This window comes from Haliaeetus leucocephalus, unplaced genomic scaffold (assembly GCF_000737465.1).
Source record: "Haliaeetus leucocephalus isolate CR32 unplaced genomic scaffold, Haliaeetus_leucocephalus-4.0 Scaffold92, whole genome shotgun sequence".
Classification (NCBI taxonomy): Eukaryota; Metazoa; Chordata; class Aves; order Accipitriformes; family Accipitridae; genus Haliaeetus; species Haliaeetus leucocephalus.
Genome location: NW_010972528.1, coordinates 1,145,044 through 1,169,360, shown reverse-complemented (window position 1 = coordinate 1,169,360; position 24,317 = coordinate 1,145,044). Strand labels below are relative to the sequence as shown.

General features: G+C 40.1%; 1 protein-coding gene across 4 annotated transcripts in view; it reads right to left on the bottom strand.

The window, feature by feature from the left end:
- CTCF (CCCTC-binding factor (zinc finger protein)) overlaps window positions 1-21,448 on the bottom strand; it is a 33,266-nt gene extending 11,818 nt beyond the window's left edge. Inside the window, exons 1-6 of one of the 4 annotated variants that reach the window (XM_010583796.1) lie at window positions 21,351-21,448; window positions 17,105-17,217; window positions 13,760-13,887; window positions 2,588-3,380; window positions 1,752-1,922; window positions 744-877 (exon numbers count right to left, since the gene is read on the bottom strand). In XM_010583796.1, coding sequence (XP_010582098.1) covers window positions 744-877; window positions 1,752-1,922; window positions 2,588-3,380; window positions 13,760-13,813 — 1,152 coding nt within the window. In that variant the 5' untranslated portion in view covers window positions 13,814-13,887; window positions 17,105-17,217; window positions 21,351-21,448. Of the gene's footprint in view, window positions 1-743; window positions 878-1,751; window positions 1,923-2,587; window positions 3,381-13,579; window positions 13,888-17,104; window positions 17,218-21,350 lie in introns of those variants that run through there. The other 3 variants (XM_010583788.1, XM_010583815.1, XM_010583805.1) reach the window with 3 other exon arrangements.
- Window positions 21,449-24,317: the final 2,869 nt, after the last annotated feature.

Genomic DNA, 24,317 nt, shown 5'->3' with positions numbered 1-24,317 from the left:
CCACAGTGTGGATAGGAAAAAAAAAGCCCAAAGCCCCTACTCAACCTCTCCCCACTGTAGCCTTCTTCCACTGCAGACATCCCCTTGTTTGGTTGGTTTTTTTTTTTTTTTTTAAATTTTGGTGCTCATCATCTTGCTCAAATTTCCCATCACAATATAAAGGCTGTCCTGTAGCATAAGTAACAATACTGCATAGGGGAGAGCATTCAAGGAGGCTTAATTTACTTGAGCAAATTAGACAATCACCCAGTATTAGCAAAGCTGCTTTTCACCAATATTGAGGCAAAGGCTCACTAGTTTTTGCTACAGTCACCTTAGTGGCATAAACCAATCATATGCAGAATGCACATTTCTAAAATGGGAGGGTACCTCTAGTCTGAAAGTACATCCTTACTGCAGCAGGAGATGGCTGCCTTCTTCAAGACAGAGCATGCTATGATTCCTGCAATCATCTTAAAGGCCAAATAATTTAAGAAACAATGACAACAACTATTGTCTCCAAAGAGGAAGTGGACATCACCTAGGATTTCTGTGCATAAATGCTCTCTAACTGTTTTTCTCATTAATTGAGGAAACCCCACCATTTGCTTCCAAGAGCAGACCTGATTTATAACTTTTTCTTCTCAGAGCCTTTTAAGCAAATGGCCAAAGAGGAAATGCCTAAGAACAGTTTGTAACAGATGGTGAACAAGCTTTGAAGCGTACAAGGAAGTATTCAGTGCTGTAACAATTAACCAACATACCTCCACACTAGCATAATCACACATTGAACATTTGAATGGTTTCTCATGGGTATGTTTGTAGCGGCGATGCCGAACCAACTCTCCACTGGTCACAAAGGCCATGTCGCAGTCTGGGCACTTGTGAGGGCGAGTACCTAATAGTTTGCAGCAAAACAGGAAGATGATGACATTCAGATATAGTGACAAAAGAGAATATGGAACAGTTTGGGGGTTATTTTTTTGTTTTTAAACTGAATTAGCAACATTGCTTTCACATTCTGAAAGATTAAATTAGAGAAGCAAATAATACACAAGAGTCAACTTTTGTATAAATAACTAATGGATTGAAGATCTTAGAGAATTAATATCCTTTCAGTGAGGAAACAGACTCCCTTATTTTTGAAATTTGTAAATAACCAAGCGATACAAACCACCCAGTTAGACATAAGTACGCAGAGGAAACAAGGGATATGAATTACATTTTTTTTGCAGAAAGGTCACAACAAGCTTAAGTTTAATTACAGTTCAATTACCTGTAGTTTTATACCAGAAACTTTAGTAAGGAGCAACAGAAATGTGCTACAGTTCCTAGCCATAAGTTTTATTGGTCCAGTTTATAACCTACTCCTTGGAGTTAGGTTTTTCTGTTGTTGTTGTTATTTTCAGTTCCCTTATGTTTAAGCTCCAGCCTCATTCTCATCTTACTTTTCTGCAAACAACAGCAGCAACGCAAAGCTTAGACCCAAGTACTAATGCCGAAGACAAATGGAACATTTCTGTAACCTCAGGTAATTCCAGATCAAGCCCAGGATCAGTTTTATCCCTGTGTACAGGACAAGCTCTGTACCTGACCTGGCCAGGCAGAAAACTGCATTCATATGAGAAACAAATGACAGCACTGCATGGTTTCTTCCTTTTTAGCTTGTTCCATAAGAGAAATTAGATTCAAGATAGATCCATCCTGGTTTTATATCTGTTCTAATGACAGAGCAGATCCTACAAAAACAATGTACACAAAAGCAAGAGTACCTGTGTGAGTGTTGAGGTGGTTCCTCAGCAATGTGACTGTCCGGAAAGCTCTGCCACAGAGATGGCACTTATGTGGTCTTTCATCAGTGTGGCTTTTCATGTGGCGGTCCAAGTTGGAACGACGTGGACAAGTGTAACTGCACAGTTCGCACTGGAATGTCTTCTTTACACCTAGCCATGAAGGAAATAATCTTTACTCTCGACTGTGGTCTACTGCATAACATAAGAGATCAGCAGGAAAAAGGAAAAGCTTCTTGGAGATGTAACTACTACAAGGAAACATCATGTACCGTTAAATCCAACTGCATACCCTTACGAACAGTCATTGCTGACTATGGCTGACTTGGTTTCAATTTTCATTAGTATGCCAGCACTCAATGGTCCTTCTCCACTCTAAAAAGGGCTGCTTAACTTACAGTTTTAAGAAAAGTCAAACATATATATTGCTGTATTTTGCACCACCTACCTTACCCAGCAATTGGTTAGGAAAAAACCCGCAGAACTAATTATACTGTTGGTTCCTGATGTAAACCACATGTACACAAACTCTTACATATGCATTACAGCAAAGAGAAGAATCTTCTCAACTCTAGTTATATGGTAATATTAATGCCACAGCATCACACTCGAGGAAAATGAGCTCTTTTACAGCCTAGATGGACAAGATGGGAGGTTTGCCCAGGAAACAATAGAGCTGAGTGCTATTATATAAAGAATACATGACACTGGGCATGTCTGCTTTCCTCCCACTTGCATCTACTCACACTTCAATCATATTGCAAGGTCCCACCATAACAAATACATTTTTAAAATCCACTTGCAGATGGGGAGCTTACCTTTCTTTTTAATTTTTGTTGGTTTAGGTGGCTTCATATTGCCCACCACCTTTTCTGCATTGACCTCAGACAACAAACCCTCCTGCTGCTCTTCTTCAAAGTCATACACAGAGACATCCACATCTTTGCCTTCCTCAGTGTAGCGAAGCTTACTCTTTTTGTTTTTCTTTGTTTTTTTGGCTGGTGGCTGATAGTCTGGATCTTTTTGCCAATTGGGATCTTCCTGTGGCTGAAGTTCACCTTGTTCCAGTGTCTCCACCTCACCATTTGCACCCACTTTCACTACTTGGAAGCCTTCCGGTAAAGGGAGGGTGTGACAGATCATGGGCTCTCCCTCTTGCAGGCCTCCTTTGGAAACCTCATTTTCATAAGCTCCCTGAAGTTCTTCCACAGATGTGGTAGCAACAGGTACAGTCACTGGTACAGGTACTTGGACCAGCTGAAGCTCACCAAGGTTTATAGGCTGCTCTTCCATATTAACAACCTGAAGTGTTATGATCTGCGTGTCATCCACCGTAGCCTCCGTTTCTTGAGGCACTGCACCTTCCATTACTTCAGTCTTCATCTGAAGAAGAGTTGGATCCAGCTGTTCCATCATCACCATCTGCACACCACTGTTGACATCCTGCACTACTTCACCTCCATCTGCTTGGTTTGGTGGTATATGACAAGCATCGTCCTCCTGCCCACCTTCACGGCGCCTTTGATAGGTTTTTCTCTCTTTCCCTTTGATAAAAGTTTCCGATTCCTCCACAATAGCTTCAACTGCCTCACCTTCCATTTCACCTTCCTGCTGTAAAAACAAGAGAATGAATGCTGCACACCATTCAACATATTTTAGCAACTGCACAAACCCCACAGAGGGACAAGTGGCCTAACTGAAAACAACCAGCTCAAGAGCAGCAACATATTGCAATCATATTCAGAAAATGGGATTTGGTAACTGTAGGTCTCTCCTAGCGTATTGCCACCATAAACCAAGGCAATCACAGAATGCTGCCTGAAGTGAGACAACTGTACCAGTTTCTCGGAAAGGACAGAAAGCAAGGAGGAGAAATTAAGTGATATGCATGTTCCCGTTTCTCAAAGACCACAAATCCCACAGGCAAGATGTACAGCAGTATTGTTCTTTACTGAGCTTGTTTAGTCACTTCACACAGTTTAGCAATATCAGAGGCAGTCTTTGGCTATAAATTTTAAAGATACAAAAATAACATACTGTTAAAAGTAAAAAGCCAACCTTAAAGAAAGTCTTGCATTTGAGAACCGCAGAACTTTTCCAGGAAGAAAAAGCACTAAGAATTGAGCTCACATCTCACTTGTTTCATGTCAAACAACTACTATTTCCTGTATGTTTAAACTTCTCTGAACAACAAAAGTAAAAAGGACATAATCGAGTTAGGTGTATTTCTTGTAAGCAGCATGGAGTTCAACTCCTGCTCCCACTTCTGGGCACCGCCTGGCCCCTGAGCAGACCAGAGGAAAGGATGATGCATGGTGCCCTCTTCGGGCCGAATGAGCTGCAGCAGGCAGACAAGGCTTAGGTACAATTTTACTTCAATGTAAATGATGGGGACTCAGAGCTGGTGGACTCTAATGATTTCTCATGATACCTGGGTTAAATCTATCCACATAGTCATAAACAAACAACAATATTAGCATTTTGGTGGGCCTTAATGTTATGCTATTTTCAGAATTACAGTTGAGATTTTTCTTCCTTCTCAGACCATCCAGGATTCTTCTCTGCAGTCAGGGTAAAATATGAAATTCCTGTATTCTCATTCTGCAGGAAGGTTGCTTCCAGAGTAATAATACCTGAAAGAAATTATCATTTTGCAGCTGTCTTTTTTTCCCCAAATGAAAATAACAAAACTCATAGTAAAGCAGTATTTTGTAAGTTTACCTCTGTTTCAGGTGGTTTGCCTTGGGAAAAATGAAACCAGATTCCACAACCATGTCAAATACGTTCCCTGCATCAGGATGTACTTTATTATAACCCTCACTTAAGTCTTAAAAAGGTACCAAGGTCAATTTTACTGCTGAAACAAGTAACAAAAATGCCGGTTTCCTTACAAAGCTTGTGACAAAGTTCTGATTCCAATTCCAGATTTGGTAAGAGACTTCCACATTTTGCTATTGGATTGACTGGCCTCTCAGACCAACTAACGGAACCTATTTAATCTGTCTTGTGAACTCAACACTTAAATCTCACACCATACTACTTTCAAATATCTACACTTAATCTTGCATATGCATTTTTGAAATACACAGGCTTACATACATAAACACGAAACAGCTGTTAGTCTTCACCAGCTTTAAGAATTACAGGACATGTTATTATTTTTAGAGTCTCCTTGCTTTTACTCTACTGCCTTTTCTAGTATCATCCACTTCTGTTGTGAGAGCAATATAGTTCATATTGTTCTTCAGCCTGCTCAGACTAGGGACATCTGTTAATGTCCTGTCATGATATTCATTATGTCGTGGGCAGCAGCAGTCTCCAGGGGGCACCAAATACCCAGAAATGCTGACATATGGCTTCATGTGCACTCCCTGCAGGGATCCAGCCTCTCCTTTCCTTTACCACCCATCAGCTTTTCCAGTCAAAGCAAATCCATATGGATAAACAGCTGAAGTACACAAGATGATGTAAGTACTTAACACTGGCCAGCAGGTGATCAGAACTAGTCTTTGGTCTACAGCAACTGCAAAACAATTGGAGCAAATTGTTTTTCAATTATCTCAAGTAGTTGCAGAGAGACAGAAGGAGAAGCCTCTTCAGGTGACCAGAATTCTCTGAACAAGAAAAGGATGGACAGAGCTAAACAAAAGATAAGAATGTGGTAAATGGCTGGGAGGGTGGGGGAGGCAATAATAACAAAAGATTTAAGACAGAGGGAAAAAATGGCAAAAGCCCATCTGCAGAGCTAATGCAATTCCACTGTGGTGCCTTGTAGAGGAACAGAGCAGAGGTCAGCAACCTTGACACAAACACATGCAGCTCTGAGCAGTTCAGGTCAGGCTCTCACAAGGACCTCCACGTTAATTGCCAATATCAAAGTTGGTAACAAGCCTGCTAAGTCACCTGAAAGCAAGCCAACAGGCCAAGATTTGCAAGTGTCCTCTAGGATCCTGCAGAAGCAGGTCCTCCAGTGGAGCGGTTGGAGGGCATCATCTCAGACTTGCACACCAGAAAATCCTGGGTCCACCAAGGAACAGGTCACTCACATAGATGAAGACTTTTGCATGTGGCTCACGTTGTCAGGAAAGTTTGCCAGCCTAGGAATGCAGGCTTACACTGAGACCAAATAAATGCCTGCAGGCAAGACTTAGCTTAAAGAATCCTCACAATGAAGGGTGTACATGCATGTGAAATAAGTGGAAGGCCTCTCACAACCATTCAGCAAAGAAACCAAGACACCCCTATTTTTTTCCAGCTCCCTCTCTTATTTTAGAGATGATTATCTCTTACCCTAGAGTTACCTGTCGCTACTCGCCACATCTTCCTGCGAAAGCCATACCCCAAAGCAGCAGGCCCGGCGAAGCACGGCTGTCCTCCAGCGGTGAGCGACACACACTGCAGCAGCGCAGCCGGGATGGTCTCCTGCCACCTCCTCTTTCACTGCCCTCTAGTTCATCCTGACTCCTGTACTCCAAAACTCAGCACACGGATAAGCATTTACTCCTGCCTGTTCCATGCTATGCACTACAGTCTGTTCCTTTCAGTAAATTAATCTGAAAATGACTGTTTTTAAAGCAGGCTCTTGCCAGAGGAAATGTTACAGTATTTTAAAGAAAACTACAAACACTCCAGGTTAAACTAACAACATACCATGAAAATACAGAAATATACAGAAGGAATCTCGATTGATGTCTTGGCCAGCTCAAAAATCTTGCCAAGCTACCAAGATTTCTTCCCAAGAAAGTGTGGATTTTCAAATTAAAATACTTCTACAACTGGGGGGGCACAGGATGGCCTCTAAACTTGAGAGGAAAGGGGGCTAGATGAGATGTATGGGCTCTTTCTTTCCTATTAAATTGGCTCTCTGGACAGACTCTCCATCTCTGCTGTGGTGAGCTTTGCACTGCCTGTCCATGTCACTTCTCAATCACTCTGTCTTAAAGTATTAGCCAGTTTTTGTCCTTCCTCTATTTCTTTTTTTTTAAACTTAAATGTCTTTTTCACAAAGTGGGGTTTAGAGGAAGGTTTTATGTTTATTGGAGGGGTCACCAGAAGATACCATCAACTCACTGATTGTGATCCCGCAGCTTGCTGAGGATTTTCCATTTCCACTAATTTTAACAGAATTGGATCTTCCTCATTTTTTACAGATTTACGCTCCTAGAAATTACCCAGCCAAGTTCTGAGACAAAGTTTCCGATATTTCAGAGAACATGTGTCGCTTGCTACAACCAAGACCATTATAGCAGAACACTAGGAATAAAAACTGCTCAATATATTTTGCCTTACCATTCTCCCAACTTTTTATTTCTGGCTTTTATCTTCAGCTCTCTTCCTACCAGTTACTGTACCTTATACCAATAGCTTAGTTCCACAATGACTGACTCTAAAAAGGAAAACAAAGCAGCAGGTTAACAGAAGATGATTTGGTAAATCAAGACTGGGGAAAAAAAAAAAAAAAAAGAAAGAGAAGAGCTTCCAGAATAAGGATAGTGACCAAGGAAAGACCAAAGAACATTTGAAATCAACACCACAATTCCCATGCAATAGCTCAAGCTAGTCTTGACACACATGCTTGCTCAACAGGCTCTACCAACTCAAATGAGAGACACTGGATCACTAAACAGCTCAATGCACTGTCACAATCCAATTAGCCAGGTAAAAAGTTGTGACACCCAAACAACAGACCTAAGCTTTCTCAAATAACTGACAGGTAGCTCATCTAAAATACTGAAACAAGCAGAAATAAGATGGGGTATGCATTTGATACAACTGACACCTTACTCCAGTGAAAGGAATCAAAAGATTGCTTGAGAGAAAGTAGTTTAATGCCAACAGACCTACTAACTGCAGCACAGGAAAAAGTCTCAGCCCAACTACAATAGAACGTTTTGCCATTCTGGGTCCCCTCCAAAAGCCTCACACTTAACCAGCATAGCATTCAGCTTGAAGGTATAAACTCTTAACATTCAGGAAGATGATTTAAGAAAACTTCCAGTACAGCAAGGCAGATAAAACTCAACACATCAACACAAAAAGACAGCATTCAATTAATGCAGTCCTACAACAGCATTAATCTTAATTGTAGAAATATTAAAGACAACTTGCTGTAAATGTCAATGCAGACAGTACAAACCCAGAGACAGATGTTTATATATTAGGATAGCTAGTGCCAGTGAATGTTCTTCTAGCTGGGTTATTTATAATAAAGCTACTGTCACAAAGAGGCATTTGCCTGCCTCTCAGCCAATGTTAAAAAAACAAACCCTGAACTGCATCAAGCTTCATGGACCAAATAACAGCAAAATATTTTTTTTTGCCAAACAAAGCACAGTCTCACTAAAAACTGTAGGACATTCAAAGCAATTGAAAAGTAGATTTAGTGCTGTAATATACAGTTCACTTGAGCAAAATAATAATAATAATAGAAACAATGAAACCAAATGCTAGCTGTCAATAAGTTTTTGGCATTCATAAAATAATGAAAATATCAGCAGCTACATTAGTGCAAGCAAAAAAAAAAAGCCAAACCCCTGCAACACATTCAGACTTTGAACTCCAGTCAATCCACATACACATCCCACTCCAAAATTGTCATGGCTTTGACACTTATGGATTAGCCACTTATTAAAATTGATATGTGAGTGGAAATAAAGCACTATGTTAAAACATGGAAGACTTAGGTTTCTCCTGCATACCCTGGGAACCTTGGAAAGTTGAAGAGAGGAATAAGCAAAAACTTCACCCAAGAGTCTACAGTTATGCAGTATTTCTGCCAGTTAAAGCAAGAGGAAGATTTAAAACAAAAAAGTCCAACAGGGTTTATGACAAACAGGCAATTTTTTTTCTTTTTTTTTTTTCCCTGCTTGCAGTCAATATTTATGTCTATGTAAGTATTTAAGGACATTAGCAGATGCAAAGTAACTGCAGTGCTTGGTCATTCTCCTTCCTCATCATGAAATAGCTGTAACTTTCTTCTGAAAAGCCTCTCAACTAAGCACAGTCAAAGATAAGGGAGTTTAACAGGTAGGTAGCCTTGGCATTTCCTCCAGCAGGGCTTCCCTGATAAGAGATGAACATGGCATGAATGTAACCTTTCCTAAAGCAAACAGACATATATAAACCACAAAGCATTAAGCATAGCCTTTCCTAGTGCTGCTCTTAAACACTACTCACTGCTCCCGATCTCCTGGGCATATCAGTAGTACCCCTAGATAAGCAACAAATCCAGAATATGAACTAGGTGTACGTGCAATCTCTTCTCAAAGCTCTCCTCTCTCAGTTTAAAAGCACACCAATTCTTGTTCTCCACACAGTGTGGTACTAGAATCAAAAAAATCCTGACACAATTTGGAAAGTGGTAGGAAGATACTTGAAGAGCTCCGTGTAGGGCAATGCACCCCCAAGCAGAGTTTGCTAGCTTGGGCTCAGCACTTCACAAACACCACTGTAAAGCTTTTGAACTCAAGGTGGTTCTAGGAGTCGTTCAGCCACAGTACTACATTTAAGAGGCTCAGCTGGATCCAAACAGGCTAGCTGCGCATAAAGCCAAAGACCCACAGGTTATCCAGAACTTAGATTATATACATAGAGACTGAAATTTCATACTAGACTCTCATGCATTTCTGTTGCTAACTGCCCACAGAAATACAGATTACCAGGGCTAGAGTTACTTAAGCATCCAATTATAAATAAAAGTTGTACAAAAGCTTAAGAATCTTGTGTTCAATTCTTTAGGAACAGGTGAAAGAGGGAACCACCTTTTTCCTCTTTTTTCTTTTAAAGATAAGCCTAGGAATGTGAAACTACTCAACAAAGCTCACAAAGCTTTAAGGAACAACTTGTGATAGGATATTTTTACAGTGCTATCAGATGCAAAACATGAAAGATTTACTACCAAAAGCAGAAACTAGAAAGCTGGGATAAGCTTCTTTTATTAAGTAATTTTCTCATGCTAGAAACTTAAAGCTTTCATTTGCCTACTGCATTAAATTCCACATACACTGGTTATGACTGCTACACCCATCGCCAGCTGTTTTCTCATTTCCTCCTTGCCACTTACAATACTGGTACTGAAAACAAAAAAAAATTATCAAATATACTACTTCAAAAATCTATTACAGCTTTAAATAAAAAAAGGCAGTTCATTAATCCACTATTAAACAACTACTTTGAGAAATATTTTAGCATCTTGGAGAGAAAGTAAGGAAAAGGAAAAGCAAGAAACCTAGAACAGAAGAACAAACTTCATAATGGGTTAATAAATACTTGTGCTTCTTCTGTGTATGAAAAGGGGCCTGTCAATGTGAAGAAGCCCCCAAAAATATGTAAAAAAGCTACAGAAGTGACAACTGCAGTTGCAAACATAGTTGTAGAAGAATGGTTTCCTTAAGTACTGATCCTGCAAAGGGATCAGATGCAGACAGACAGCTTTGGTAGTGTCTGGAGTCCTGTTGGTCATTACCTAACGGAGGTGTCTGTGCTGAAAGGCTGGCCTCCCTAAATAGGGCAGGGAGAAGAGTACATTCTTCCAGAGAGTGATTCAAAGTTTTTAAGTGGATCTCTACACTAGATTACCATCTAGAGGAACCCACCTTTCTCCCCATTAACCAGACAGGAGACCACGTTCTTGACTTGCATAATGGTTTCATAATCCCCGTAAGACAGGAAAACACAGTGCTGCTGCTGAAAGAGCTGCTCTCACCTTTTCCCTTCCTTCGCAATTGATAGAATAATTCACTCACCATAACAAACTTGATCGAGAACTAATTCCAGCTGAAAACCAGTGCAGGGAAAAACAGTTAATTATGTCAGAACATGTTCAGCTCCTGATCCAATTCCCTACACAAATGCTTGGGCAGACAGAGGTAAGGGAGCAGGTTAAGAGTGCCAGGGCCACCTGAAGCAGCAGTGCCAGCTTAAAGCTTTAAGCAAACCACAGCACCAAGAACCTTGTATCCCAGAAGCTACGTGTCTACACTGAGCTGTGTCCCTCCACTTTGTGCCATCCTGCATCCCCCAAATATACACTACAGTGAAATTGCTTTCTCTCAAGCAGCCTGCAACCCTCTGTGTCACAGCCAGTTTGTGGGCGCTTCCTGTTTAAATTCAATAACATTTACCGGTGATCAAACCCCCACACTACTATTTTATTCAAATAGTTAACTGCAAACCAAAGTTACCTTTTACTTAAGCTTATATGAAGGTAGCACACTTTGGGCCAGCTGTTATCAAAAGTAATCTTTACCTTTTACCCTTATGGACTCCCCAGAGCACAGCCAAGCCATCTCCCTGGCTACAGGACATTCATTACTCACAGCTACCTTGGTGTAGAATTAGTACCAAAATGCATCCTGAGACATTTCTACAACTACCTCCAGCCTCTCCCCACCTCCCCCGCCCCCTTTTCTTTTTTTCCTCTCCTTCTGTAACCTACAAAAGTAATCTTCCTACTTACTGCTCCTGCCCAGGGATCTTAGCAGAGCTCTTTCAAAACATTCATCATGTCTCATGAAATAATTCAAAGTGATGAGAAACTTCAGTCAGCACTGACCCCTATTTTTCAGTCAGCAAGTAGCACACACCTGTGATTTTCTGCAATTACCCAGGATAAAGTTAACCTGTTACTTTGGATCAAGAACTCAGGGGAAGACATGAGCAAGATATGAAAACAGAGCATAAATACAGGGTCCCCCAGCAAGACAGAAGGAAACTCAATTCTGTATCTTTTCTCGGCTGTTTGCAGAACAAGCTCCCTCTTAATCCTTGCACCTGACAGTGGCAAAAGGCCCCAGAATCAAGGCTCTACCAGAACTAATACTGCTAATTCTGCCGTAATAAGCTGTAGCCTACAATGGAGAGGAAAGCGTAATACAATGATGTCAACTGCTTGAAACTTGCATTGTCAAGACAAATAATAATAATTAAAAAAAATAAATCACTGCAGTTACTGACAACAAACCCCACACATTCAAGTCACTTGGGCTATAACTAACTTTTAACTTGACATGGTAAGCCTTAATGAAGCAAGCAGTCTGGTGGAAGCATTTCAGCTTTATTTCTGGAAGAACAATTTTTTCCTTGTTTTTCCTTTAGATTTGGAGAATTAAAATTCTATTGAGAAGGTAGTAGGGACAATTTTAGTATTCTTCCTTAATTTCTCCTTCCATTCCTATCTAACATTCTTTTAAATTTTAGTTTTAAGTTTTCCCTATTTCTTCCAATAACTGCTAGTGCAGTCTCATTAGATGACACTAGTTCTTTAGTCACACACAGAATTCTCTACTAAAAGTAGAGAAATGTGAATTAAACATTTCCATATCAACCTTTTTTTTGGAAGTGTTTCCCTTTTCTTAATATATTAAAAGGTATTCTGTTTTGCTAGCCTGATGGTTCATTTCAGAAGGACAAACATGCAATTTTATCAGGTGTAAAATACAGAAAGATTTACACCTTAAAAGTAGCAGTCACAGAGGAATTAATTTTCAGCTGATGCTAGATCATAAAACTAATCAGTCCCTCCTTTTCCAGTTCTTCATAATATAAGTGATGAAGAAGCTCACAAAAGACCAGTGGAATACTTGAAGGTAATAAACTGAGAACAACAGAAAACTATTTCAGGTTAAAACAGCCTGTAAAATCCACTGCCACAAAAAGTAGTCTAATACTGTAGGTAGATACTGGAAAAGGTTAATATTTTATCAACAAGTATTTGTGGTCATTTTTTCCCCCCTCACATATTAATTTAGGCTTTCATTTAGTCTATGAGCCAACTGCTAACAGCAAAAAAGGTGTTTCTTCAAAATCAGCCTGACCAGAGAAGGATTCTTCGGCCATCTGATGCAGTGTTGCATGATATCAAAATGGCAATACCAGACACTACCACACCTGAAAAGAGACCAGTGCAACAAGCTTCCTGGCATTCTGGAGACTTCATAATAAGCTACAAGCATTTGGATTTTGTTTTCCTCTAAGGCTTCATATCTAGATAAACAAGTATCCAAGAAGAAACTTTTAGGGAACAGCTATTCCTTTTACCTTTGCATGAGTACTCATTAAGTTGTGATACTCTTCCTGGACAAGGGAATTCAGGCTTCAAATCAGAGAAGGAAGTGCTCATCCCTGGGACGGTAACATGGGTCCTACCCCATGAACAACAGCTGTCCATGCAGTAACTATTAGTCACCTCACAAATTACACCCTGATGCCTATAAGGAAAACTAAAGTCGGTGCTAGTTAACTTAATGTCAGGTTGTCAAATGTAGAGGTGGAGTTTACTGTTGTTGCAGCAGGGACAGGAAATTCCAGGAGAGTTTTGGAAACACCTATGGCAGAAAGGTGGTGGACAAGACAAACTCCTGGACCCTAAATTAAGTTATCCTTGCTTTTCAATCACAGAAAAGTTCATCTGAATTAGTAAGTGTTGGAATAGATGTAAACAGAATTAAACCCAGGTGAACCCTAGACAGTGGCCCTCATGCTAAAGCTTTAAGTAGTTTAATCCATTTTATACACACATCTAATTAATTTGGACTCGTGTTCCAAATATTCTCATACACTGAGCCCTGAAAGTGCCATTACAATCAACCTTCAAAACAGATGAAGCAAAAAAACCCAAACCCACAAAGGCACTCAACCTTGGAGGAAAAAACCTTTCCTCCAGGAGCAAGGCCTCTGTCAGAAAAGCCATCCCTGCCTTTAAACTGCCCACTCATTCCCACCCACATCACCCCAAGTATTCCTCATGTTAGCACAAGCATTTCTAAGACTGCAGCTAACTGGTCAGGAAACTAATCCAGGCCAGAACTCACCCAGCCAAAAAGATACTTATTTCCATCCAGACCAGGTCTCTGATGTGCCCAAACACTCAGGCCAGCCAAAAGAGAAGCACGGCAAGAGGGTTTCTTCCAGCACAGTGTAAGCTTTAAGTGTTCAGGAAACTACTGCCTTGGCATGGAACGCATACCACACTTTAAAACCCCTTAATTTACATTTATGTTCTTGACGCTTCTGCACTTCTGCCTGGACTGATTTGTTCTCTTCATGCTGGCTATTCTTCATGCAGCTCTTGATGTCAGAACACACTCTGGAACAGAACAGATGAGTCGTACTAGTGAAACTACATAAAAGAGAAAGGGAAGAGAAGGGGGGGGGGTAAAAAAAAAAGCACCATTTGAATGTTCAATGCTTGTTTAACAGAAAATGTGTAGTCCCACACCTCTTAGAAGAATAGCACTGAGAATTACTTGAGGACCCCTTCACTTGTCAAAAAAGCCTTAAACAAAAACAAGAGTATTTTAATCAGCTTTAATACTTTTCACCAGGAAGAATGAACTCATTTTACAAACTCCTTCTTGACCTCTTCTCAAACTCTTTAGCATTTACAGTTCTTACAGCCTAAAGCTCTGTATGCCTCATGTCAAATTAAGAGTGCGATGTGACATTTTAGAGCTGGTTATGCCTACTTCAGATGGCCTTCTTCTCCTGTGCTGTGGAATACCAAGTCACAAGAGCAAAGCAGCTTTTATTGTTAAAGGAGTGTAAATTAGAGCAAGTATAACCCGTTACATACTGTCAATGCAGCAAGTAACACTATCAATAAAGTAACAAAATCAGCTCTAACACAATTCTAACCTTGTTACCCCGAGGAAGAACAGCCTCAGCTCGCTGAAGAGTTGCGAAGCTAGCTTCGTTACTCTTATCAATTAAGAGCTTAAAATATTCACATTTAGAGAACTAAAATATTTACAAGACAGCACATTATTTCTCAACTGTAATCCTTTTCAGTCCTCTGTGTGCATACATGCTAAAAACCCTGGGAACAGCAAGCAACTCCACAGGAGTAATTCTCAAGCGAGGCACATATTCTTGCTGCACTCAGTGATGCAGGCCAAGCAGCGTTGAATTTCACACTAGTTCTACGCCCTTTGAATTCAAGTACTTTTTGCCCAAGTTGTTCTGTCATTTATTTAGTACAAGGCACTCAAATCTGGATTCTGGCTGCATTTTTTTCTTGGCAAGTATGTTTTTAATTTTTTTATCAGCTTCAAAGAGCACTGCTGATAAGAAGTTTGTAGGAGCTGTGGATGCTTAGTGACAGTGAGCTTTTAAAAAAGCATTTGGAATTGATCTCTTTATTTAACACTTACTCTCTAAAAACCACATATGCTATATGCATTCACTGATCAAAAAAGGGGAGGCTCAGAGGATACGTGGGGTGTGCACCACTGCTAAGGGCACATTAAGACTGCTGACGCTAGCTGCATCCTTGCCAGGTTCTGTGCCGGTGGAAGCTTGCGCACAGTGGTGGTAAGCATATAAACCAGTTACTGTTGGTAGCTAAGTTTTTATTCCTGACTTGTACCCTGGAGAAGACTACCATTTTCTAAAACTTAAAAAATTGTAAATTAACACAGAAGAGCCTTAAGACTGAAGGACTTCTCCATTCAGAAGACACTTGACGCAAACACGTGAAAATGTATCATCTCAGAAGTTTCATCACTGGACAAAACACACCAGGACTCTTCAATAGAGCACACTTAATTGAATGTCCCAGAGGGAAGGAAAGCCACTCCTAACCGCCTCTACTAGAAAGACAGTCTACATCTCTTATAGTATCCAGCGTATTTTCTGGCATAAAAATACCTTGCATGATTTACATTCCAATCAGATCTTTGACATATGAGCAAGATTTCATAAGCTTGAAGGAAAACAGGGATAAGCTGGAAATTTAAGTGCTCCACAAGTCCATTTTTGAGCTTAGTACACTGACATACATGGGAAAGAGCCCATTAGAGGGCTGCCAAAACAGCAAGGTGGCTAGAGCACAAGACCTACAAGAGCAGGCTGACAGAGTCAGCTGTGAGAAGGCTAAGGGGAGATCTTGCTGCTACCTTCAACTACCTAAGGGGAGAGCAAAGAGAAGATGAAACCACACTCTTGGAGGTACACAGTAAAAGAACAAGATGCAACAGACAAGCTGCAGCAAGAATAGTGGTCAAACACTATAGAGCAGGTTGCTCAGAGATGTTGTGGAAACTCTGATCTTTCAGCTATTGAAAACATTTGCTAAACATAGCCCTAAACAACCTCATCTAACTTCAAAGCTGGCCCTGCACTGAGCCAAGGGTTGAACCAGGGTACCACAAGAAGTCCCTTCCAACCCAAATTACTTTACCATTCTTTGCACTATATAAAATGAAGGATATAATTAAACTTCAAACACAAAACAGTGAAGGTTTTTTCATCTATACAGTTATAACTACAATGCTCTTAGGACAGAGAGATTTAGGGGTCTCAGCATTTAGCTTCCACATACGTTCTAGAGGACCTGGAACGCTTTTGCAAGATCTCAAACACTGACCAGTTCTTTTGTTAATGTGCAGAAGTACAGTCATTCCTGGCAATCTACTAGTGACCTGCACTTTCAGAGCAGTGAATATACAAAGCCGCCTAGTATTTAAGAGAAGAGCATTAGAAGAGCACAGGCTTAGTGTATCATTGTTTAGGAAACACAAAACCACATGTGATATGAAGTCAAAGAAGGGCTGTACAAAGACCAACATCAGACAACGCTCCTATATGAACTTCAGATAGAAAAGGTGGAAGCAGTACTACCAAGGGACCTCACTACTTTTTTTCATTTGCAGGAGACAACCCAGGCCCACAGGGAGTAAATCTAAACTAATAAAAATGTGTCTTTGAAGAAACAAGGACTACTGTGTGCTCTTTTCTCCAGAATCTTAACAAGAGGTTATATCTTGAGTGCCAGAAGGTGGTTGAAAAGGCTCCCTGGCTCCCAGCACGCGACAGCCTGTTTGAAGAGGCAGCTCTGGGACAAGAGCAAATGGTGACACATCATACCGACCAACAACTGCACTGGATCAAGTACTTCTAACCAGGGAGAACTGGACTGATAACAGAGCAGGACAAACACTCAATGCTCTTTGAATTTGGTGGAGGTGGAAAAACATCCCTAAGGATTTGTTTGCACAAGCCGCTTGAAGCAGATGTCTCCAAAAACATTACAGATGTCATGTCAGGCAAGTCAGACATCTGAATATTTGATAGTCTGCTCCATCATACTGTCATGGAAGCTGCCAAATTCTTCTTCATGTAGGTCAAAATGCTGGTAGAACAGGGAGAGGATGCAGCTGCTTCAACAGGACAAAACTATTTCCACACACACTATAGGAGCCAAGTATAAACTACGCTGGGCTCATATAATGCTCTAGTAGCTCAGAGTAGGTAGGAGTCAACAGTAGTCATTCCTGAGCAGGAAGGAGAGGAGTGCATTAATATGGAAGGTAGGCAAGGATCAAGTAATCAATGAGTACCTTTTCAGTATTCAGTATTGCCACAGGAAGCGATAAATCTCTCTTCAAAGATCAGAAATGGCAGTAAGTTATATACTCAGCAGGAATGCTGGATAACACTAACTTCTTCAATCCTCCAAAAAGAAAAGAAAAGAAAAAAGGTTTTAATAATCTGATAAGCTTTGACTGAAACTACTAGCCTTCAAAAATTTGATTTCTTTCCAACCTGTAATCTGAAAACTCCTGAAGTGCCTCTACAAGGCTCTTTTGCAGCACATACTGAGAAAGCAAAACTAAAGTTTATATTGCATCTCCACTGCAGACAGTTTAGTACATAGGAGAAAGCTACTGTTTTAAAAGGTAGTATTGTTACACTTAAGTAAATACAACCCAAAACAGGGGCATTTTTAATTCAGTAGCATTTCCTGCTTTCATTTTAAATCTCTGGATGTTAGAGGTGGTTTCAAGGCAACAGCTTTGCAAATCTAATACACAAAGACAGAGAAACTACACAAGAAGCTGAAGTAATTGGCCAAAAATCACTACTGGTTCTACAGCAGTGAAAAGCTCTTCCAGGAGCCAGTCCAGAGCAACGATGTCTCTTTCATCACTGAATAATGGGAGAATTCAATTCCCCTGACAGTGATTTTAAACATACAGCAAAGTTTACTGCTCTATTTCAAAAGAGTAAAAAATGTTTACAAATATCCAAATGCTGCCATTGTTACTTGTGGTCTCAGCTACATCTTCAAAAAGCCTCTACTTACCCCAAAATATTTTGGGACATGGTACCACAAAGGCTTAAAACAAACTCAGAGCTGCAGTTCTTCCACATCCACTTACATCCAGTTGCCCCCCACCTCTTTTTTTTTTTGGCAGGGGGTGGAACGGATGGACACACACAGGAAGCAAATTCAGCTGACCAACTCATCGCCTGGTGATGCAATATCCAGCACACAAGTGGAAGGAGATGGGGTCACAACAGCCCAATGCAAGCCAACTTAATTTTCCAGGGAAGCCATGACTTTTACTTCCCTAAATCCTTTGGTGTTATTCCCAACATAGCAAGAGCTGTAAATTCACTTGTACAGCTTTTATCAATAGGTTGGGGAAAAAAGGGAAAAAAATCCCCTTCTCCAACATGAACGTTAAAAAAAAAAATGCCCTGCAAGGACAGATCAGTGTCCATTTAGTCCAGCAGTCTGTCTCCAAAAGATCAAGCAGGAAACACTGTGTAGGGAGAGCAATCAGTCATACCTGTGGTTTACCACCCTCATCCCAGCACCCCGCCATGGGATTAGGAATCTTAGCCTTTGGACCTGCTGATACCTTTCTGCACCTACAGTGTCTCCACAGTCTCTTACCAAAACAGGTTTTCCATCAATTGTGGTGTGGTTTCCCCATTTCTTCCTCCTACAAGGTACAGGCTCACCGCAAAACTCACTGCATCTACCTGAAGAGTTGGCCTTGTGCAAGTGCTAGGAACCACACCACAGAATAGCAATCAGACTGGACACAGACTGAATTTCTGCAAAGAACACAAGTGGTAGCAGCAGAGCTACCCTATTTGCCTTCTTACAAACAGCCAGGAGAAACCAGAATTGCCAAACTCGAGCACCAGATGCTTCTGTTGAAATTACCATCCAGAGGAGCATGTAGATTGTATGCAAGTTAGCTCTTTAGCTGAGATAGTTCTCAAGCTTAAATTTCCCCGTTCCCACCTTTAACATATGTAATACACGAAAAGCACTTCTAGCTTTCAGCTATCTCCACCTCGAGATGCTTAGTCCACCATGAGGCTACTCACTGTAACAATCTGGAGAGCTCGGAAAGTATCAAACACTTGTGTCGAGTCTCCACACGTGATGCATTATCATAGATCAAAATTATTGTCTTGTTTATTCCTTCTTCCACAGGTTTACTCTCCCTAGTTTCATTCCTGATTAATTCAGTATTTTATTCAGCATCCACTTTAAAACAAGCATCAGTGCATACAAAATAATTTCACACAATACATATAAATGCAATATATAAAATATGATGCAATAAATAATTTTATATAACACATAAAATAAATAATTTTACAAAGCTGTATTTTCTGAAGTGGATTCAATAAAAATCACCCTGCTTCACCCTCACTGAGCATCTTCCATGCTATGAACTGGGAAGGAAGAACTCCTTTAGTGATACAGACTTGAGACTGGCTGGACAGCAGCACTGCTGACAAGGTCCTAGGACTACTTGGTAGACAGCAAGCTGAACACAAGCCAGCAGTGTGCCCTGGCAGCAAAGTAGTAACATGTATCCTACCAAGAGCTCACTAGTACTATAACCACAGATTAGGATTTTTCAGTCATGAGTTTGGATTAAATATATGGGACACTATTTTGACACACCTCCAATATATATCAATATCTGCTTACTTACTCCTGTTCAGAACATTTTACTGGCTTGATCATGTTCTAGATTTCTAAGGAAAAGTCCCAAACCCATCTCTGTTCAAAAAGAGGGAAGCTGGTGAAAGAGAAGAATAGCTGCTCCCCATCTTTTTTCTTTAGCATGATGACCTACCATTTGATCACCAAGTCTGACCTCTTATGAATTACAGTTCTCTAAATGTATATGAAACAAAAGTTCAGTACCTTGCAGCTGGCTGAAGCAATTTTCAGAATTTTTTCCACAATCTTGATTCAAAGGTATTAAGAAATTAAGAAATACATGGCTGCTCTTCATATCATAATCCAATGGTTAATCACCTTCACTGTGAAAAACTTAGTCTTTTAATTGGAACATACCTGGCTACAAATTCTTGTTGTGTTTATCAGCAAGATTAAAAAAGCTCACTACTAGCCAGTATTATCTTGCCAAGGAGATATCTGAGGACTCTAATCAAGTCACCTCTCAGTTTTGCCAAGAAGCTGCACAGTAAACTCTTAATGCTTTACTGCGCTGCTTAGCTCTCCACCAAATTGGAGATTAATCCCCCTTGCAGACAGTATTTTTTTTGTTTGCTTTTTAAGTGCTGATGTCAGAACCGTACATAGTATTTTGATAACTACTTCAACCCACCCCACACAGGCAAGAATGTATCTCTATGCATTCCATTAATGCATTTGAGAACTACATTACCTTGTCACAGCATCACCTTGGAAACTCATGTTTAAGCTGTTTATCCACTATGATTCCAAAATGCAGTTCAGGCACTCCTTTCTAGGTTACCATGTGCCTTGATTTAAATTCAGCTGAACTGCCTTGTTCCCAGGTGTATAGCTTTACATACAGCAGCCTTAGCACACATATCTGAATGGATCTACTTCACCTGACAATCATGATGGCTGCGTAAGTGCTATTTGCCTTTCCATGACCCACAGTTTTATCATGCAGAAGTTTTAAATCAACAGACATTTTGCACCAACAAAATCAGTAATGCAAACAAATTATGACAAGCAATTACCAGTTTTTGCTTAACATCCATGGAAACTATTCAGTCTCGTACACCCCCGGACTATTCTTGAACTATTCTGAACTGAATGGCATTTACTGATATTCAATACTAATTTTTATATTCCTCAACATCAAGAGAGATACCTTTAACAAAGTCAAACAACAAATTTAACATGCTCTTTTCTCCTTAAAGCCTTGTTTACTAGGATTAATTACCTACTTTTCTCTCCTAACTAAATTCTGTACTAAGAGTAAGTGGGAGAGCTGGTAATAATGTAAACTATGTATGTATTAACATCATGCAGTGCTAGTCAAATACGCAAGGTAGCTCAGGTGTCTCTGCACAGCACATTACTAGCTGCCATGTTCATCCACTCCATCTCCTTTTAATACTGATACATCAGCACTTCTCTGACCTCCTAGAATTTCCCCAGTGTTCCAAAGTGCATCAACTACATAATATTCCTTCCAATACTATAGCTAGGGATATTCCAGTGTTAAAAGTGGACAAAAAATACACTGGCAAAAGCAAACATCCCTCTCACCTCCCAATGTACTTTGATGGTGGGGTGTCTGGGCAGGTTTTTTTTGTTTTATGTTTTGTCTTGTGTTTGGGATTTTTGGGGGTTTTTGTTGTTTGGGTTTTTTTTAAAAAAAGAAAACACAACAGAGGAATTTCAGAAGCTTTCAGAACAACAACCTAATTCTAAATACCTGAAAGAGGGAGTAAGGATTACTTTGACATCCCAATTAAGGCAAGTAATATTCTTTATATAATTGGACCAAGCTACTTTCTCCTCTACTTTACAGATAGCTACTTTACCTGCTGATGTTTGAGACACATACAAGCTTCGAACCGTGATGCATATTAAGACAAAGGTATATTTCACATTCCAAACAATCTGTGATTTGGCTTCTGTTTTTTTAGAATTTGACAATTTCAATGATGTCAACAGATATTTTTAGATTCTAGGGAAAAAAAAGAGAGGTAAAATAAGATTTTCATATAAGCTGAACTTAGTTCACAGTCTCTTTACATTTGAGTGAAGCTTTACAGTGAAAGCCATGAAGCTTTAGAAACGTCATGAGTTTGTTGCCATGGCAGAAAAATAAGACCATGCTGATAGCTGACTGACAAAACAGTATGTATTTGGGCATACTACCTGAACTACGGGGCGTAAAGAAAATACCCTGTAGTACAGCTTGCTGCACTGCTACCAGTACAGTAGCCCTCCCCTGTGTTACCTGGTCAGCATATCCTAACTGATCACTGCCCTTCTTGTGCTTTTAAACATACCTGGCCTCACCTCTTAACATTAACTCTGTACAGCACACTGAAATCCTCAGGTAGCTGACAGCAAAAAGTGGGAGGGCTGGAAGTGAAGTGTCTCTAAATACAAACCTTTACATAAGAAATGCAACTGTAAACATCTTATGACTCACAACCTCATCTGTAGGGATAGTTAAAGAATAATTCTTCAGGAATCCATTCTATAACAGATCTCCCCTAGGTAATGTATGTTAACTGCATTGCTCTTGAGAGCTGCCTCTCTACTACTTCTGTACTTTCACCTGTTGAGAACCACATTGGAAAGATATTAAGACTTGATAGTTTCCAAGTTTTTATAATACTAAATAAGGGAAACTTTACTTTAGCTTTAATTTATATTAGACACCAAAACCAAGTTGTTCAGTGTAGTTACCTGAATGAATCATAAAACTCCCTACCCACCGCATGTTTACTCTACTCTTCAAGGTTATTTTTGTCAATCAGAAAATACTGAGATCACTCAGCTGAGCAGCTACTATTTACTTTTCATATTAAATATGTCAAGAATAACCATGTCTCAATTCCTGAAGAATGATGGATTATTGGAGACAAGTGGGAGGAGCAGCAGAAAAGGGTGTTTTAAATGAAATTCAAATATCCTTCAGTACAAAAAAAGCAGCATCTTCAGTTACAGTCAGGACAGGACAAAGATTCTTTCTAAGTTTCAGCAAAAAAATCTGAAAAAACAAAAGCCATGTTCTGAACCATTTTTATCAGCAGTAAATATAACCTTTGAACAAAACCCCAAAGTTTCCTAGAGCTGTGTGCATCTCTAAGACCATGTAGCATTGCAGAGCAGTAGAGCTTGATACTGTACTGAAATCTCAAGGTTTAGTCCAACAAAGACTGAACTGGGCATCTGAACTAGAGCCAAATGGATGAACAGAGGTTTAAAGTTAAGCAAACAAATCAGTACAGTTCAGTAAGTTAACACAAACAAAACAACCATTGAGTCAAAGCTTTGGTTTCTCTCAGCTTCAGTGTGGAAGCTGAAGACTAGCAGTTAGTCAGTGTGTGCCTTCAGGTGTGCAGGTAGCAGCAGTGACTGTTCCTTATTACATATATTTCTAGAGCATGTACAAGCAAAGGAGGAAGCAGCATTTGTGATCCTAATGCTCTATTACTCCCTCAGGTATTCCCTCTCTGGTAAAGAAGGGGTAAGAGAAGCAAGAGCTGCCAGGATGGGTGAATCAGGGAGTTTTTATGCAAATATAGTCAATATATATATATAATGTGAAACAGCTAAGGTACAAAAATCTGTTCAGACAGAGCAGGAAGAGCTATCCAGAAGTCAGAGCTCAACACAGCTTGCTGTTAAAAGTGGTGAAGAATCTGCCAAAGTGTGAGGGATAAGGGCAAGGAATAAGCTGGCTGGCTCTTCTCAGAGAACAGATAAGTCTAATAATAAACACACACCTGACTTCCAAAAATCTTCATTAGAAAAGCAGGAGTTCTTGGACATGAAGTACTACGGGGAAGAGAAGAAATTAAGTTCCAGAGTAGGCTCTATATAGAAATTCCTAAGCAAGTTAGTAATCACATATAATTGGATTTTTCAGGTAAATGCTGAATAAACACAAGAATAACACAGGTCAGCTTCTGGCATTTTCAAGACAACAGCAATGGTACCGCATCAGGCAGGTATCAACCTGCAGCCACAAGAGCTGGTAACGATACACACAAATTAGCTACAGTTCACATTCAAGATACAGCCTGCTAATACAAAAAGCAGTTCTTGAAATAGCTCTTTCCCTCAGTAGCGCTTGCAGCCACGAGTTGCCAGCAAACTTAACACTGTAGTGATGGTTTCCCAAGCTCTGTCCGAACTGAACGAGACTTGCTGTATTATTGCAGTTGCAGGGCCACTTGAGGCTCTAGGAACTCAAGTTTCACACCTTTTTCTTGGGCATTACTGCTCAAAAATATCCCACAAAGCTTCAAGAGTATTAATGAAGCCATTCTGTGCATCCTAATAACCTTTCTCATGTATAGTATAAGTAGAGAGGACATTAAAATTGAGCTAGCCTTATATATCCAGAAGAAAAGCAAAATGGAAGTAAAAAATCTATCAACCTAAAAAAAGAAAGCATTGCTTTGCCTTTATGCTAAAACTGCTCCTTTCTTCAGTTCTAACGATGCCTTCTGCACTAAAGTAAAATGTTAGGTACATTTTAAGCTTAAGAAAGAACAGCAGCTTGAATACAATATGGAGCTATTTCTTATACCCAACGGACTCCTGCAAATTCAACAGGCTCTGCAGAAGCAGAATAAACTGGAGAACTTGAGAAAATATTTACACACTTCTTGCACCGAAACAAAAAACACATATACTGGAAGTGGTAAACAGTATTTCATATGCTTCTAATAACACCTCTGGAGTTTATTACCAGAATTCAATAACTGGCAGGAGGTGAGGAACAGCCATGCATTTATGGGGGGGGGGGGGGGGGGTAGGCGGGG